Here is an 18190-nt window from a genome sequence, read left to right on the forward strand (position 1 = left end):
GTTCACTAAGTAAAGTCATTACAAGTCAAACCTGTGGTTTGTTCGAGTTCCTTATGTTTTTGTTTTGCTGAAAGTAGACAAACCAGCTGATAGTCATCTGCCGAGAAACGGTTGCCAGATATTGATGGAAAATGCTGTAAAACAATCGTTCTGAGCATTCTCAAGCTATCAGCATTAACAATGTATTTGAATGTAATTTAAAATATAGTACAAGTCTTTTTTGTAATTTTTTAATGCAATCAGTCACCTTAAACGCTGTAGCTACCGTTCACGTTCACTCAGTTGGGGAGGGATGTAGCTACAGGATCTGGCAACTCACACCCGGACGGACCGTTGTAGAGACGAGCCAGTGGCTAACTGAGGGTCGGATTAGCAAATGTACGAAGCTGCGTTTTATTTGAGTATTTTTATTTAAACGATTTTGCTAAGTAATTCGGGGAAGGGTATGTATTCAAGACGCTTTAAGCGCTTTACTTTTTTATTTGTTTGGTGACATGGTGATTTTATCCGAACACTCGCAGGAAGGTTAGGCAAGCAAAAGCTGTGATAAGACTTGTAGCCTTGGTTACCTGCGTGTTTGCTGTTGACTGTTCGATTTTGTCGTCTCATTGTGGGTTCTAGTTTATTTGAGCTCTTTTGTGTTCGTCGATCTAACTCTGACAAGATACCATAGGTACCGTCCAATCGCGTGCCGTGGTAGTTTTCTCAACGCCAAAAACTGAAGGTTCAACATTAACGGATTAATGAAGCTAGCAAATTGTTGCTGTGTAATGTCCTAATTTAAGTAAGGTTGCACATTGTTTACGGCTCCCTTAACTATCAGTGCTTTGTTAGAATGTTGCTGTCAACCTCGCCTGGTTCACGTTTACAAGTCATTGCTTATGCTACTGTGTCTTTGTGGCACTAGGAATAAGCGTTTATTTTATCTATTTTGCAAATGAATCGGATGAAACCGAACCGCAACCAAAATATACCCAGATAATGCCGAACTTCAATGTTGGCTTTTATGTCAACACAATTTGATTGTCATTAACATCTGTTGTTATTTTTGCCAACAGGTTCTGATGTGGATGGTTCTCTTGGTAGGATTTCCCTGACGCCCTGCTTGAAAAAGAGGGAACTGTGTGTCAAGCTGAGTGTGCAATCCTTTGGTCCACATCATGTCCAAAAGCAAGAGTTCTGAGACGGTGAAAGTCGTGGTCCGTTGTCGTCCTATGAATGAGAAAGAACAGGCAGCCGCATTTGAGTGTGTGGTGTCTGTTGATGTCAAATTTGGACAAATTAGTGTCAGGAACCCTAGGGAAGCTTCTGCTGGTGAACTCCCCAAAGTATTCACATTTGACTCAGTCTATGACTACAATTCTAAGCAACTGGATTTATATGATGAAACTTTTAGGCCCCTTGTGGATTCAGTTCTACAAGGATTTAATGGAACCATCTTTGCATATGGACAAACAGGGACAGGGAAAACGTACACCATGGAGGGTGTAAGAAACGACCCAGAAAGGAGAGGAGTTATCCCCAACTCGTTTGATCACATCTTCACCCACATTTCAAGATCTCAGAATCAGCAGTACCTGGTGCGAGCATCATACCTGGAGATTTATCAAGAGGAGATCAGAGATTTACTCTCCAAGGACCAATCACGACGTTTAGAGTTGAGAGAGAGGCCAGACACAGGCGTTTACGTTAAAGACCTGTCATCTTTTGTCACCAAGAGTGTGCGGGAAATTGAAAATGTCATGAATGTGGGCAATCAGAATCGCTCGGTGGGCTCCACGAACATGAATGAACACAGTTCCCGTTCTCACGCCATCTTTGTGATCACTGTAGAATGCAGTGAATTGGGGGTGGATGGGGAGAACCACATCCGAGTTGGCAAACTCAATCTGGTGGACCTAGCTGGTAGTGAAAGGCAGACCAAGACGGGGGCTCAGGGGGAGAGGCTGAAAGAAGCTACTAAAATCAACCTGTCACTCTCTGCTTTAGGGAACGTCATTTCAGCTCTGGTGGATGGCAGGAGCAGCCACATCCCTTACAGAGATTCCAAACTGACCCGCCTTTTACAGGACTCCCTTGGAGGCAACGCTCGCACCGTCATGGTCGCCAACATTGGCCCGGCATCTTACAATGTGGAAGAGACTTTAACAACTCTGCGCTACTCAAACAGAGCGAAGAACATCAAGAATAAGCCCCGTGTCAATGAGGACCCCAAGGATGCTTTGCTTAGGAAGTTTCAGGAGGAGATAGCGAGACTGAAGGTGCAACTGGAGAAGCGTACAGGAAGGAAAAACAAGAGGAGACATAAGAGGAGGGCTGGTGATTGTAGCAACGGTGACGGTCGTGATGAAGAGAGCGAAGATGATGATGAAGAAGAAGAGGAAAACAAAGGTGATTATTGGAGAGAGCAGCAGGAGAAGCTGGAGAAGGAGAAGAAAGCTATCATGGAGGATCACAGCCTGGTGGCTGAGGAGAAAGCTCAACTCCTTAAGGAGAAGGAGAAGAAAATGGCTGACCTCAAGAAAGAGCAGGAAGCAGGAGACATGTTGTCAGCCAAAGTTAAGGTAAGCGGAAGTCAGTGAACTCATTATCAGGCATAATTTGCTCAAAACCAAAGCAGAGAGAGTCCAAAGTCTGGACACTCTATATGTAAATATATATATGCTATGAATAAGAATGATATGTGTCTAAACTTTTGGCTGGTAATGTTGAGAATGAAGGAGCTCCTATAAGGGGAATATCAAAGTTAAATGTTCCTCTATTGTATTGCAGAATGTAAGCTATCTTAATGAAATGGTTGGTAAATCTCGCTGAATGCGTTTGTTTTTCTCATATTCCAAAAAGTCAAGCATTTCCTGTTGCAGTTTAATTTAATCATTTGTTTCTTTGTATTACTTCCAGGCAATGGAAAGTAAACTTCTAGTTGGGGGGAAGAACATTGTGGATCACACCAACGAGCAGCAGAAGATGCTGCAGCTGAAGAGGCAGGAAATTGCTGAACAGGTATTAACAATATGTTAACGTTGCTTACTGCAAATGAATGTCTCTTTGCAAAGTTCACATGATTATAGGGAGACATCTACATTTTTAGGTTTACTCTCAACTATAAAGTTTGATCGTCATGTCAAGAGGTTATGCAAAACTGTAAAAAAAAATCGTATTTAATTGGATAATACACATCACTTAAGGCAGGATAATAGTTCATGCATGCCATTCAATTCTCCCCATTTACATACTGTGTTATTTGTTGGAGCTAAGCTAATTGGAGCTAAGCTAACCAGACAAGACTCACCCTCGTTAGGCCACTATACAAACAGCCACATAAAGTTATGAATTATATGGCAACACTGCCTAATAATGAAGAAATATAATCTGTACAAGTTTGACAATTTTATACGCCTCTCAATTCTCAAAGATATTTAAAAATGTGTGAACAACCTTGCTGCAAAATACTACCAACTGGATAAACTCAACAGTGGAGTTAGATCTCAAACTGTAGAATTTCAAGACAAAACACTCCGGACAATCATCTTTTTTCTTTACCACATTCTGCAATACGCTACCACCACCAGACATGAAAACACTGACATAGCTAAAAGTTGTTAATAGACCAAACAAAGTCTGAAACAAACACAAGCCTATGAACATGTATTTTAACAAATGACATGTGTAGTTTGATCTGAGTGATTATGTTTTTCTGTTTGTAGAAACGGAGCGAACGAGAGATGCAACAGCAAATGGAGTGTCAAGACGAGGAGACCCTGGAGCTGAAGGAGACCTACAGTTCTTTGCAGCAGGAAGTCGACATTAAAACCAAGAAACTGAAAAAGGTAACAAACTGCAGCTTTGCCTCAAGGAGGAATTTCATTCGTGTGCGTTAATTTAAATGTGTGAAGTGTGACAAAGAAAGACAGCCACACTTGTGACTCAGCTGCCTATGTCACAGTCTTGTGTAACTTGCCGCTCGATTACTATTGTGCTATAATAATAGCACAAACAAAACAAAAAATATCTTATTTGAAATTCCTGTCCAAATTCTCTAAGAGGCTTTTTTTTAATTTTTATATATATATATATATTTTTTTATTATTATTATTTTTTTATAAAGAGCTCAGTATTGTTCATTCGGAAATGTCATCATCATTGCTCTTTATTTTTTATTTTTTTTATTTTATTTTTTATATTTTTTTATATATATATATATTATATATATATATATATATAATTTTTTTTTTGTGTGCGTGTGGGTGAGTATGTGTATGTGCGTGCGTGCGTGCGTGCGTGCGGGTATTTGTTAGCTCACCAAAAAACCTATTAGAAAAAATCTCATACCGTTCACCTAAACCGAACACCGCCGTCAGGAGACCCGAGGGGACCAAAGAAAACCAAGGAAGGTGAAATCCAGCACCGACCAGACACCACCCACCAGAACTCCTCCCCAACCCAAGAAACATCCAGACCCCGACAAATCCAAAAAACATAAAATCAGGGAGGCCTCAAGAGACCGAAGGAGAGACCGAGAAAAGGAAGGAAGGACAGACGAAGCCGAGTGAGATCCACAGACACCAGCCTCCACCGATTCAATGACCTGAGGAGGAAACAGATTGTGTCTGAGTTTCGGTAGATGCTGGTGTGGTGGATCTGGCATGCATGAAAATCTCCACCAAAGAGGGGAGCCGTCGAGGCTTAATAGCGATGTCGTGGCCATGACGCTTCAAGAGTGACTGTGAGGAGCTGGATGAAGTCAGGATAGCCTCCCATGGCAAAAATGCAGCTGAAAGTCTGAAGGTTCGAAAGGTAGCGAAGGCGCAGGTGGGCGCCAACGTGAAGAGCAGAAGTTTGAGATTGTAGGCTTGATCCAATTTAAGCAGGAATTTTAAATGGATTGTTTGCCCGCTAAAGCTGCCGGATGGATGGACATTTGTTCTGTGTGCAAAAGCTTTTAAAAGAAGTGTGGTGTTCGAGAAGTTAGCGCATAATAATGGGGAGATGTTGCGCAACAGCGTGCGTGCAAGAAAGCTGAATTTGAAAAACAACCCTAATTTAATTCCAGTGAAGATTTGAGTGGAAATTCGATTATGTCCAATTGTTTTATTCCATTTCAGCAGTCCAACTTTTTGTTTGTCTGTCCCCCGTCTAGTTGTTTGCCAAACTGCAGGCAGTGAAGGCAGAAATCCAGGACATCCAGGAAGCGCACATCAATGAGCGCCAGGAGCTGGAACAGACCCAGAATGAGCTCACGAGAGACCTTAAACTCAAGTACGGCGTCTCGACATTACGTCACTGAGTCAAGCTGAAATGATGGCATGTTGTTTGGTGTCACAATTTATTCCTAATTTTCATTTTGTTTGTGCAAAACATGAGATTTGACCCAATACTTGTTAGGGAAAACTGAAATATGCCCACCACACACGCAATTACTTGCTTTGAAACATCATCAAATCTGCATCTTAAATTCATACAAACATCACCATCATGCTCTAAGTAACTTATGACTAACTCCAAAATCAGTCCGGAATTACTTTCGACCACAACAACCAAGCATCTCGAGTCAGATCTTGGCCTGATGAAAAAGAATAAATAAATACAATTATTGATGTAGTCTCAGGTGACCTTTTGACCTTGGTCTCTTCTGTTCACCTTACCACGTGAGCCACTTCTACTTTCTCATTGTTTTTCTAATCCTTTGTCTCTTAGGCATCTTATCATTGAGAATTTCATTCCGTTTGAAGAGAAGAACAAAATAGTCAACAGGGCTTTCTTTGATGACGAGGATGAATACTGGAAGATGAGGCCCATCACGCATATCGAGGAGTGAGTCGCCCAATCCTATTATTTCCACCATATTAGATACTGCACCTAAATTAACAGCCCGTTCCGTTGTCCACTTGAATAAAGGTGGGAAACATACATTTACCCCAGGTTGACTGATAACAGTGCGTTGTGGTAGACGTCGTTACCGAAACATGCACCCCACACCAACACTGACCCCAAAACAAAAACAACCACAATTTGATCTGTTAAATCTGTTAGGAAGCAACATTGCCTGATAAACCCCAAAGAGACACTCTTACCAACTATACAAATTTGGTGTGTGAACTTCACGTTGAAGCTTAACATTTGTTTTGTACAATTCAGCGCATTGTCTGACTTTGGATGTTTATGTGTGTTCAGTGATCATCAGATGATGAGCAGGCCTCAGTCTGCAATTGGGTTCAGAAGGCCTCTCAGTAACCATGCTCGCGTGGCCATGAAGGATAGACCTGACCTGAGATATAAAGTAAGACCGAACACTTTGTTCATTGAAATGAGAAGAATATTCTATGATCATCATGGACTTTTGAGACTAGAGTCTGAATGATTTCTTTGGATTCAATTCAGTCCCTTCTTCAATTTCCTCCTAACTCTGGAATATTTTGGGACTTTTAACTCATTCACTGCCATCAATTCATTAAAAAAAAAAGATTATTAAAAGTTAGGGGTGACAGTCGAATAAAATGTTTTAATCGTAATTAATTGCAGGACTTCACTAATTAACTCACAATGACAAATTGTATGTCTGTTCTAAATGTACAATAAAAAAAAAAAAAGTTTTCATACTCTTGTTAACAAAAGTGGGGAAAAAAAGTTTAATTAATAGTTCAAATTAATTTTTGACGTTTATAGCCGTCAATGGCAGTGAATGAGTTAATGACATTAGCAAAAACTCAAATGACAGAAATGTCGCAAAAAACACAAAAGCTAATTTTTGCTCTTAATGCAGAATTTAGATTGCCAAATTGTACACGCATCATAGTTTGCACAAGACATGTACCACGTTTGTCTTTGTCCCCCAGACTGAGAACATCCTTCTGCTCGGCATGGATATGCCGTCCCAGACCACCAAAGATTATCAGCGGCCAGTCATCGCCCCAAAGGTAGCAGCAGCTCTGGAGGATGCGCTTAAGAATGAGGACGATCTTCAGGTTGATGCCTCTGGATTTAATAGTAGCTTTGCACCTCTCGCTAGTGCTAGCGGAAGCATCAGGAAACAAAAGTCTGCGTAAGTTTTTTTTTTTTAAACTGCAGTTCATTCAAATATGTTCATGTTCAAAGTTGGAATTAACTCGTTGAAATGTCATGGCTTCTTGTCATTCAGTCGACCAAGAACAGGCAAGCAATCAAACACGTGGACCTCTTCGTTCGGTGTTCACAATCCAGCGTCCCCAATTTACCCACAATGCCGAGGGCTGGTGCCCAAGTGACCGCTGCAATCTGCCAACGGCCTTCCCAATTTGGAGCTCTGCTCCTAGCTGAGAGAAGAATGCTTTTTATTTTGCGCAAGGCAACAATGTTGTTGAAGCTGCAAAAGGCGGAAATAAGAAATTTAAGAATGAATGCTGCTTTGTAGGAAAAATGACATGAATTGTAACCACTATTTGCTACTGTCAGATGCTTTGAAGAACCTTGATCTTGGACTCGCCCAATTGAACACGGCGTGCAACATTCTGCTGAAGTTGGCCAACGATATTCTTTTATATATTTTGCCATGTTCTTAATGTAAAGACGACATAGGCCGATTAGTTATAAGAGTTGATGCGCGTACTTTCGTCACCAAGACGGCTCTGATCCCTGTCCAGCACATTCCACAGATTGACAATTGAGATGAGTTGTGTTCCACAAACAAAGTTATGAATGTGCTATGGGTGATGCTTTCCTGCCGACTAGTGTCAGGCAAACTGGTCTGCGTGAAGGTGGCCTCTCTGCAAGTGATGAATGCCAAAGTAAAAGCATAGAGGGAGCCCTCGTTCCGACCACGGTTTGCCGGCAACATTGTTGAAAACGACCCATATGCATCAAGCCATTCCTTGATGTAAAATGCACTTTTGACATTCACTGGTGTACAGCCACACAGCAAACTGGGATGCATTTCGGCGTGAGCACTACAGTAGGCATCATTAAGACCCGTGCAGATACAGTTTCTGTTCTAACCCGGCCGCATCTAATTTCCTGCTTCCATCGGCTTTGAGAAAATGTCATCTCGCCGACAGGTGCTATTTTCTGTCTGAGGTTAAAACACGACGCCTGTTTGGGGTACATTCATTTGGGCTGTTAAAGTGGAAGTCAACCACCAAATTATATGTTGTATGCGCACGCATTAGTCTAAACACATCATTTTGATTAATAATGTGTTTGTGGAATTTGAGTTAGGCAGCAAATACACTCGTTTTTATCCATCTCAGGTGGCAGCCATTTCGTCACTTGCTGTTGCCTTAAGATGACATCACAGTTGCACGAGGCTCAGGTAACAACCAATCACGGCTCTCCTGTTTTCTGAAGCGGATCTGTGATTGGTTGTTACCTGAGACCTGAGCAACTGTGACATCATTTTCACTTAACGGCAAGTGTTAAAATGGCCGTCTTTTGATATTGATCAAAACTGCTGGATTTTGATGCTTAATTCATATTTCACTAATGCAGTATTAGCCAAAATACCGTATTCAGACTAATGAGGCTGCATAGAACATATTGTAAAGACCACCCTCAAGATGTTTTTACGAAATGTGAATATTGGCATTCATCATGTTTACGTTATGTTTCAGCTTGTTGGCCTGTAATGAACATTTAAATGATTGACAGGAGCAGCCAAGCTAAAGCAAACTAGTGAGCGAAACTTCATTTAATCACCATTCTGTCTGACATTATGGGCTAGGCGGAAGCAATGAATTGTGGAGACCGCTGTCCTCTGTTAAGTTTAACAGTCCTCCAGACATTCCAACAGAGGTGATAAGACATGGAAATGTAACCTAGCAGTTGTAATGTTGTTGCTATTTAAACATGAAGAGGATGTAATCATTTTGAGGTTAGCTTGCTGCAAGTCTTCACTTGTCACTTTACTAATGCTGTATACAAAATTCTATGTTTACTTTTTTTTTTTTGTATTGTTCAAAATGTTGGGAGATAAACGAGTCACAAAATGTCCTGGTGAACACTTTGTCAAATTTGAATACAGTACACATCACTGCTTTCTATTTGTTCATATTGCACAGAATTCTCATAAATGTCAGAATGATGTTATCAATTTAATACTGATATCAATTGGGAGCTACTAGAGAAAAGGTTTTGGTCAGCTTTTGACTTTGCGTCAAAAACGGATTCACCGGGCCTCACGTAGAAGCCTATAGGCCAGAATTGTTGGAATTTTTTTATTGAGCGATGTTTACTGTGTTTTGAGAATTTAATTCCAAAACAGTTCTTGCCGTCCTCAATAATAGAACTATTTACTTTTGTATAATCCACTTTATTACAGCAGTCAATACAGCTCAATTTACAAAAGCAAACGCCCATTTATTCACACCTTTCCTGATGCATCATACAAAAAAAAAGTCATGATCATACATGTATATGTATATACTGTACATTCAGCAGCAAATCACAACTGCACAACGACCAAACAAAATGGGACTGTTTAGTATAGTCTAACACCAGGAGTCCATTTCACAAAGCAGGTTTAGTTAGAACCCTGGGTCAAGAAACCACAAAATGTGGGAAACTGCGTTTTCTGTTTCAGAAAGGGAGGTATTGAAACCAGAGGAAAAGCGGTAACTGGCCTGTTTCATAAAAAGAGGTCCTTTAAGCTCTCGGTCAGTTACCGTAGTAACATGTTCCATGAACCAAACCTGGTCGGTTGCAGGTTTTCCACAATGCGCGCACACACATTTCATTTCCTCATAAAATCCACGGCCGCGAGTTTTTGCTTGTGCCTATAGTCTGTAGCGTAAAGTCCACTTTTGTCACAAACATGGCATGTCTTTTTGACAATTACCTGTTTGACAAAGATGCCGCGATATTGCGCAGGGAATAAAATAAACGTCGCGAGATTGCGCAGAGATAGGCTGGCATTTCCGGACAGTTAACTTTTTGAACGGTACCGTTTCACATCCTAGTCCATAATCTACATACCCAATTTAATCCGTCTTTATATTAGCAACATTACCGGCGCCGTAGTCATGCGCTCACATCACAGCATATATTGCGTGTTGCGCTATGGTATTTTATTTTTCTTATAACAGTTTGAATAATGTTTTTACATTTCATCTTAAATCAAGTTCGCTTCTCCCCCGCTGGATTGCACCTAAATGAGCTACAATTTAACAAGTTTCCCTTGTAATATTATTGTGATTGCAAAGGATTACATTTCAATTGACTCGACACCAAGCCGTTGCGGTGTTGCACTTTTTTTATTTGATTTTATCTAAAGACATGTTCAAATTCACCATGTGATCGCATTACTATTTTCAGTTGAGGGGCAAAAACAAAACAAAACGCGGAAGCAGAGGACGGCGCCAAGTTCTGCGCTTCCCCGTTGCCACGGTGACTCAACGAATCGGGGCTCCATTGATGTGGTCTTTTTAGAGTAGCGGCAGCGCCAGGTGAAACTACTCTGCGTTGATATAACTACCTCAAATCAGCTGTCCTCGAACCGAAAACCGAATTTACTCTCTCTGTGTATGTCAAGTCGCTGTTCAGAGTTAGTCTCGGTGTTTGTTGAACATGCTTTGTGAAATGGACCCCAGGGGTCACCAACATGCTGCTCACAGGCACCAGGCAGCCCCCAAGCAAGTAGTAGCCCAAGGGCCTGTTGTAAGATGGCTCACCAGTGATGGGACATTGTGACTTCCTAGGAATGCTGCAGAAGTGATTTATACAAACAGTGTTGCATATTTGTCTGTTTCCTACATTGTTTTATTACGAGAAATCATTAGAACATAATTTAAGGTAATTTGAGCAAATTTGTTATTCCGGAAGTGTGTATCAAAGCGGCAGCCCATTAGTATCCAAGAAGTAGCTCTGTTTGAAAATGTTGGCGACCCCTGGTGTACCATGAGGCATGCTGTCCTGCCTTCTACAGGTGGGAGGTGGGGGGCTTCAGTCTCTGCCGGCTCGTTGCTCATCACTTGTTTCTATAGTACAAGAGGAACCTCTTCAATGGCTCAGGCAGCGGAAGGCCCAAGATCCTCTCTCGCAACACGTTAAGCGCAGGCTGAACCCGGAGAAGCTCTCCGGTCTCCCTCTCCTCCTCCTCTTCCTGCTCCTCCTCCACCTCCTCCTCCACCATCTCCTCTTCCTCCATCAAGCCTCTTGCCCCTCGAGCCGCCCTCCTGCTCCCCCTCGTCTCCCGCCTCGCCTCCCTCGCACCCGCCGCCTCCTCGTCCGCCACGCTCCCTCCCTGGTCATTGTTGCTGTACAGAGAAGCGGGGCTGCCGACCACCTGACGGGTGGCCAGGACGAGGGCGTTGCAGCGGCGCCGATGCACGCGGCGGCGTTTGAAGCGAGGGCCGTACTTGTGGAGCCCGGCCACAGCCAGACCCCTGCCCACGCTGAAGGAGGAGCCACGGCTGCGTGATTGGCTTTCGCCTCCGTCGGCGCTCATTTGCAGCGTATGGCGGATGCAGAAACGAGCGAGCTCTTGTAATGTCCGTACCTCATACTTTGCTGCAAAATGGAAACAAAAAAACAAGAGTAAAGGGAGATAGTAAGCAAAGTAGGGCTGAGTTTTGCGTTTTGTACCTGCTCGAACCCAAACATTTTCTTTACAATATGTTCTATGCGGCCCCACAAGTCTAAACGTGGCATTCTGATAAATATTGTGTTTGTGGAACATGAATTAAAAGGTCAAATCCACCCGTTTTTATCCATCTCTTGGGGTGGCCATTTTGCCACTTGCTGCCCAGTGAAAATTACATCACAGTTGCTCAGGTAACAACCAATCACAGCTCAGTTTAAAAAAAAGAAGGTGAGCTGTGATTGGCCGTTGCCTGAGCCCTGCGCAACTGTGATGTCATTTTCAGTCGACAGTAAGTGGCAAAATGGTCGCCCCCTGAGTTGAATAAAAATGCGTGGATTTTGCTGCTTAACTCATATCCTGCAAACACAATATTAATCAGAATGCCGCGTTTACACTAGTGGGGGCACAGACAGCATATTGTCAAGAATTTTTTGTTGTTGACTTCCCCTTTAAGATTAGATGAAACAAAAATTCTAAACATTCAGTAATATTCTACAATAGGTATTAACACTAATGCAAATGTACCATTTTAGTTATGTCAAAAAGGTATTTTATTCCCCAAAAAGTTCATAAACTATTTTGTAGGGGTGGGAATCTTTGAATGTCTCATGATTCGATTCGATTCGATTCAGATTTTGGGGTGTGCAATTTGATTCAGAATCGATTTTCGATTAAGAACGATTTTTAATTCAAAATGATTTGATTGACAATGATTTTTGCTTCAATCTATAGATGTGCAAGGAATTCTAATGATCTCCAGTCTGACTCGCTAATGCTAATTAGCGCTCTACACGCGGCACTTTTATCACTCAAAAGAACGGCTCCACGCTGCAAAAAAATAACTTTATCGTGACTTTTTCCTTCTACTCTCTAATGTGGCTTCAACTTAACAGTTTATTAGACTGCGTGGAACCACACTGCCCCTAAGTGGCCAAATCATGAACAGCGCTCCCAATAAAAGGCACACACAAACAAAGGGATGACAGTATAAAATAATTAAAATAAAATAGATTTTGGGACATTTAAAATCCATTCTGAATCGTACTAAATGAGAATCGCGATATCGTATGAGAATCTATTTTTTTGGCACACCCCTACTATTTTGGTGTTATTATTGGCATTCCAGTAGCTGGTTAGTAGTGAGGAAATAGTTTTTAAAGTGAAACAAAAAAGGTTTATGACAGTTATGACAAAGGGATAAAAGAAAGAAAAATAAGTCACTTTTGGCTTTTCAACAGCAAGTCAGACCTACTCAAAATAAAAGATCAAATGTGACTTACGCAGTGGGACAGTCTTGGGTTTGCCATTCATATTGTGTTTAGGCAGTATGAGGGGAGCAAAGGACACCGAGATGATTTTTTTGGTCTCCCAGCTGTTTGGTCCTGTTCGGGTGATCTTGGTCAGCTGTAGAAAATACAACAGAGGGACACACACACACACACATGTACATAAGTGTGCTTTCTGAGCTGACTTACAGACGGTAACAAAAACAACAAATGACAGTTGTTTCCGTTCATCAGCTCCGCATCCACACACAAACCTTTTCCTCGAGTGGCATGACCAGGATGCCCCCAACCTTAATTAGGTTCTTCATGTATTTCTCGTGGTCCTTCTGCACCCCCGCGCCACAGTACACTCTGTCGTATTGACGGCTCTCCGGGGGGATTTCCAGACAGTTGCCCACCACAAAGGAAGGCTCGCAGAACTCAAATCTGTTTCGAGGCAAAGCAACAACAATAGATATCAACCTTCAACCGAGTGGCTATTTAGCCAAAGCTCGCTGCCATTCACATTCAGAATCTTGAGCCCCGTGTCATGTGTGTTTCAAAACTAGACAATGTCACATACTCACTTGTCAAAACTGTCACTGGTTTTGATGAAGGAATCGAGCTTCTGGTAGGCATACTCGATTACATCGGCATGTAACTCGATCCCATGATTCACTCCGAATGGTCCTGAAGCAATTTAACACACACATCATGTACGAGCTGTACTAATAAACAGGTGTTTTTAAATGTGGTAAATATGATCAGGCCCTGAAGCTACATGCTATAAAAACGATATATACCACTGCCTACTCTCCTATTTTATGTTACAAGTTCCCTCCCCTTGGGAATGTAATAACTACTGTCTGTAGTAGCTTTTGAGTTGTTCTTTTTCATGGACATGGCACACATTTAGACCAAAGGCCACATAAAGAAGTAAAGCTCAGCATAGCATGCTAGCATGCTAACCTAGCATAATGGCAGGAAATGCAGCAAACGTAAAAGGGGATAGATCCTTGTTTTAGTGATTTTCAAAAAAAATAAAATTATACTTTGTTACTGAGTATTGCTGGTGTCAGGTCAAAGCGTTGTACCTCCAAAATCATCACTTTTCAGGAGACCCCAAAAACGTCAGATTTGTTCAACCATTTACTAGGGATGTAACGATAATGGCAATGTTGTGATATCGCGATATTAAAACTGCCAGAATATATCGTCGTCGTCATGTCACAATATTGAAAGCAGCACATCTGTTTAAAAAGTCAGGTTGATTTCCATTTGTGCAGTTCTAGCACCCTCTGGTGGCCAGATTTTTTTTTAAAGTGCAGTTTAATTTTCACAAGGCATGTTTTGGTCTTAAATTGGTCAATAATTCGTAAAAATGACCAGTAGTATTGTTTTTTTTGGAAAAATATGAAATTTGCCAAATTGTGACTTATGAAGTCAGCGATATATACAGTACATCATTTTTTATTGTTTTTAATTATATTTTTATTCATGACATTGTTTCGGTTGTGGTTGTTTTTAAAGTGTTGAAATTATGATTGAATAAAGCAGAGATACTGCCATGTTAACTTCGCTAGCTAATTCACTTTCTATCAGTGAGCTTGTTTGTAATCAAGTGACGTTCTGAACTCCTGCTTCCATGCTAGCATTATGAATGAATGTTTCCTGTAGGATTAGAGGTAATGACACAACGTTTATCTGGTTCCAAACTCATTGAGAGTGAATCAACTCCCTTTGTTACAGTGCAGCTCATGTTGCCTTAATTGTTTAATTAACAATCAAGTCCACACAATTGGACTGAATTCTCAATAATCAACTCATCCATTATTATGCCTATCCCAACATAATGGCCGGAACAACTTTTTTTGTACTAATCATTTCTTGCTTCTTTCTACCTTCAAAGTAGTTCAAGTGCTTTTAGAACGCTGCCTCGCGATCCGCGCGATAATGTCATATTCCATCACAGAAGTTTCATTCGGGTCAAGAAAATGTATTCAATCAACTTACCTAGTATGAGGCCCACCATGGTACTGAGATAGCCCGTCCCACTGCCGAGGTTAAGGAAGGAGATACGAGGGTGGAGGTCCAAAGCCTCCATCACCTCCGAGTAGATACATGGAGCTGACAGGTGAATGTTGCCATGTCGCCAAGCCAAATCCTGGACAAAAATCAAGCAAGTCAGCTCCTTCTTGAAACTCTAACCATGTCCACATACCAATGGGTGGCCGTAGTCACAAAATGAGTCACTCGTATGGTACTAGGGTAGTGTTGATAATCATAATCTCATTACTGATTTTGCATTCCTCGCTGCGCCTGTTTAAAAACCTCTGCCTGTTAAGGCCACATTACTTCCTCCACTTACTTTGTTTACATAAAGCTACACAGAGAACAAACAATGTGGATTGGCATGCACACCGACAAGGACTCGTTCTGGATCACATGTGCATTGAACAAGAACGATGGCCAATAATGAGATTTGGAATTAGTTGACCAAACTCATCTGGTGGTTAAGTTGGGGCATTTTTTTTTTTAACAACAGCATTTCACTTTTCTCACCTTGTAGGCGTTCTCCCTGTATTCATCGAGGTAGTAGTCGGCGCGGTCGATGGCACGAAAAGCCCGCTCAACCAGGTCTGAGCGGATGTAGTAGGCCTCCTTCAGGTTGTCAATCAAGTCATCGTTGTCCTCTCCTGCACTCACGGCTCCACCCATGATGCCTAAAAGTGAAGAGAAAACAAACACATGTCGGAATGTTATACGACAAAAGCACGAGTTACAAACAAAACAACTATTACATGAAGTTGAATGAGCCTTAGATTAATAGCTTGTTTGGCTCTATGTCATTTGCTAAGATAACTATGCTGTTCCATACATACCATACATTCCGAATGCAGTGGTAGCACTAACTTGAAGAATGTAAATACAATCTTGTCATTCTGGCTGTTTACGATTCGGTTTTAATCCGAGTAATAAAACCAACATTTATTTAAAGAAAGCTTGATTTATTAAAAATAAATCCTGGGCAAAATGTTCAGCCAACAATAATGTATACTGATTTTAAATCTGTTTATACCATAAACTTAACATACTTTATAGCGTGTACAAAAAATAGCTATTCATAGCTTGTGTAAAACTTGCTTAAATGCCACAATTACATAGTAACTATTGTAAACACATCTTGTAAACCAACCATCCAGCATTCTGCCACTTGAGCATATTTACAACTCACAGTAACATTTCAATATAACCGAACTTTAAAACAGCTTTTAATAATCCAGAAAAAGACGCACCTCAATTTCACGATGTAGCTAATTTTCAAATGGTTGATTTTTATAATAACAAATTGTCCTCCATTTCATTTTATGTGGCCTGTGAAAGATTGCCACCATTTTTCATTGACTACTGTTCAAAATTAGCTGTAAAAATGATACTAATCAAATGCTGAGGGGGGGGGGGGGGGAGTTGAAATTCCTTCCACTCTACATCATGTCCTTGCACTCTACATGTAAACAAACATAGTGTAGCTTCTGTTAACTGACGGCAAACAGTGCAGCCTTCATTTCCTGTAATGATTGATGCTACACTTTCCTAAAAAGTAGTAGAAGAATCATGACCCTAACCCTTGCTCAAAGACACCACAGCTGTGTCCAGATAAGGTTGGGGGGGGGGGGGGGGGTTGGATTGTCTTGCACCAGCTGCCCCCACAGTAGCAGGCGACAATCTTAACCCCCTATGGAAAGAAGTTTAATTGCAAAAAAATCATGACATGTGTATCGGTTTACAGAAAAGATAAACAACCTGTGTTGCATTTCGTTCCTTACCCAATGTGAACCGAACCAATCGTGCGGCTCGACAATGATATCAACGAACGGTGTGGCCCGCAAAAACGGTTTCTATCCAGGTTTTCTGATCTAACATTTCTTTTACATGTTTAATAGAGCATTTGGGGCCTCCTGAGGTTGAAATCCTGATTGTGGCAGCAATATGTAAGTGCAGGTAGGTGTGAATGAACGCAGCCTTTGTTTGCACTTCCGAGCAGTGTTAAAAACAACAGCAGAGCTGAGAACCACAGGACAAAGATCACAGGGTGCACACAGACTGATCACAAAAGCCATAAAAGTACAAAAGGAAAGTGCACGGCGCCGTTTGGTTGCACAAATGGATGGTGACGGGTGGTGATACGACACTGCCATCTGTGTATAAAATCTAGCCTTGAATCTTGCTCTGTAAAATAGATCATCGTTGAAAATAAAGAGAGGCCACCGCGCGGCGCTGTGGCCAATTGCTCTCGCCGTAGCAATTTTGGTTAGTAGGCTACTAGGGGACCTACTTCCTGCAAAGCTTTTCCATTTAAACAGCCGATTCAATAAAGTAGCTTTGGCGTCCATTCCTGGGACGATGTCTTTTATTATCATCTTAATGCAGACGTTTAAGCGAGCTCCATTTCACCGCACTTGAACACTTCAGTCTTCCGCTGTAAAATTGTGTCACTCGAGTACTGTTCACATCAAAGATCGCCGTAATAACCAGGAGCATAGCAAAACATTAAACCTCACCGCATTCCGACGAGAAGGTCAAAACAAACCAGCATCGTCGTTTTCGCGAGACGGTGAAGAAAAAAAACAATGGAGACATAAACAAAACATCCAGTTAAATGTTTACAAACGAGGTCAGGGTACCTTAACGGGCCGCTGCTGGGTTCGTTCTGTTTGTGATCTCTTCAATGGGCAGCCTTTGTTGTTCGTGGGTCCAGTCAAAAACACACCACTGCTGGATGTAAACATTGGGGCAGCTGACGCGCTGACGTCATACGTAAGTCACGTAAAGAGCCCAGGCAGCCAGGCCGTACACCACGCGGTGACGCTTTCCAGTCAGCAAGCACACGTTCGCTAACTTTGCGGGCCGAGTCAAGAAATTTAGCTTTAGTGGTCTTGGGAAGTCGCGAACGTCATTTGTACACATCCACTTGTCTTGTTTTCATGGCAAGGTTTACAAACATCACACTGGCGAATATAAGCTTGGTGCCTCTGCAAAATCCCGTTGAGTTGAAAGGCGATTGGAAATGGAAGGGTCACGTGATCGTGCCACGTGATATGACCGCAACCAATCACAGAAACTCACGGAAACAAACTTCATTACTTATGTTTTGAATTAGAAGTTAGAAAAGCGATTAGATGTAAATATTTGAAATTTCCGGTCCCAGCAAAAAACAAGGAACTTCAATTTAAAATTATAAATAATATTTACCCCACAAAAGAACAAGATGGATGTGGGATGTTTTTTGTTTTTTTTTGTAAAAGTGTAAATGAAGATTTGGATCATCTTTTCTTTTTATGCGAGTAAGTAAAAATGTGGCTTGACTTTCAACATT

General features: G+C 41.5%; 2 protein-coding genes across 4 annotated transcripts; one reads left to right on the forward strand and one right to left on the reverse strand.

Moving 5' to 3' along the window:
- The first annotated feature begins 310 nt into the window (after positions 1-310).
- On the forward strand, positions 311-9009 carry LOC147178463 (kinesin-like protein KIF3B). 2 transcript variants are annotated; one of them, XM_086068213.1, is made up of 9 exons: positions 311-378; positions 1059-2564; positions 2902-3003; positions 3708-3830; positions 5141-5259; positions 5698-5814; positions 6175-6280; positions 6837-7042; positions 7139-9009. In XM_086068213.1, the coding sequence occupies exons 2-9, from the start codon at positions 1161-1163 to the stop codon at positions 7242-7244; spliced, it is 2283 nt and encodes a 760-aa protein (XP_085924339.1). In that variant the 5' UTR covers positions 311-378; positions 1059-1160; the 3' UTR covers positions 7245-9009. The 2 variants fall into 2 exon arrangements, with proteins under 2 accessions (XP_085924339.1, XP_085924338.1); XM_086068212.1 differs by having other exon boundaries at positions 327-443.
- Positions 9010-9306: 297 nt separating this feature from the next.
- On the reverse strand, positions 9307-17854 carry LOC147178464 (protein-L-isoaspartate O-methyltransferase domain-containing protein 2-like). Of its 2 annotated transcripts, none has more exons than XM_086068215.1 (7): positions 17499-17854; positions 15376-15536; positions 14827-14977; positions 13401-13503; positions 13089-13260; positions 12829-12952; positions 9307-11475 (listed from the first exon to the last, which is right to left on the reverse strand). In XM_086068215.1, exons 2-7 carry the CDS (start codon positions 15529-15531, stop codon positions 10934-10936), a joined length of 1248 nt encoding a protein of 415 aa, XP_085924341.1. In that variant the 5' UTR covers positions 15532-15536; positions 17499-17854; the 3' UTR covers positions 9307-10933. The 2 variants fall into 2 exon arrangements, with proteins under 2 accessions (XP_085924341.1, XP_085924340.1); XM_086068214.1 differs by having other exon boundaries at positions 17376-17854.
- Between the last annotated feature and the right edge of the window lie 336 nt (positions 17855-18190).

This window comes from Leptonotus elevatus, chromosome 2, assembly GCF_054856555.1.
Source record: "Leptonotus elevatus isolate MCC_2025b chromosome 2, RoL_Lele_1.0, whole genome shotgun sequence".
Taxonomy (NCBI): domain Eukaryota; kingdom Metazoa; phylum Chordata; class Actinopteri; order Syngnathiformes; family Syngnathidae; genus Leptonotus; species Leptonotus elevatus.

What these genes read in the sequence shown, in the direction of transcription:
- LOC147178463 (XM_086068213.1), top strand. Translation starts at nt 1,161, where the DNA reads ATGTCCAAAAGCAAGAGTTCTGAGACGGTGAAAGTCGTGGTCCGTTGT. An exon ending in GGCAGGAAATTGCTGAACAG is followed by an intron (nt 3,004 to 3,707) that starts GTATTAACAATA and finishes TTCTGTTTGTAG; the next exon opens with AAACGGAGCGAACGAGAGAT. An exon ending in AAACCAAGAAACTGAAAAAG is followed by an intron (nt 3,831 to 5,140) that starts GTAACAAACTGC and finishes TCCCCCGTCTAG; the next exon opens with TTGTTTGCCAAACTGCAGGC.
- LOC147178464 (XM_086068214.1), bottom strand. Translation starts at nt 17,454, where the DNA reads ATGTCTCCATTGTTTTTTTTCTTCACCGTCTCGCGAAAACGACGATGC. An exon ending in ACAGGGAGAACGCCTACAAG is followed by an intron (nt 14,978 to 15,375) that starts GTGAGAAAAGTG and finishes ATTTTTGTCCAG; the next exon opens with GATTTGGCTTGGCGACATGG. An exon ending in TCATGCCACTCGAGGAAAAG is followed by an intron (nt 12,953 to 13,088) that starts GTTTGTGTGTGG and finishes TATTTTCTACAG; the next exon opens with CTGACCAAGATCACCCGAAC.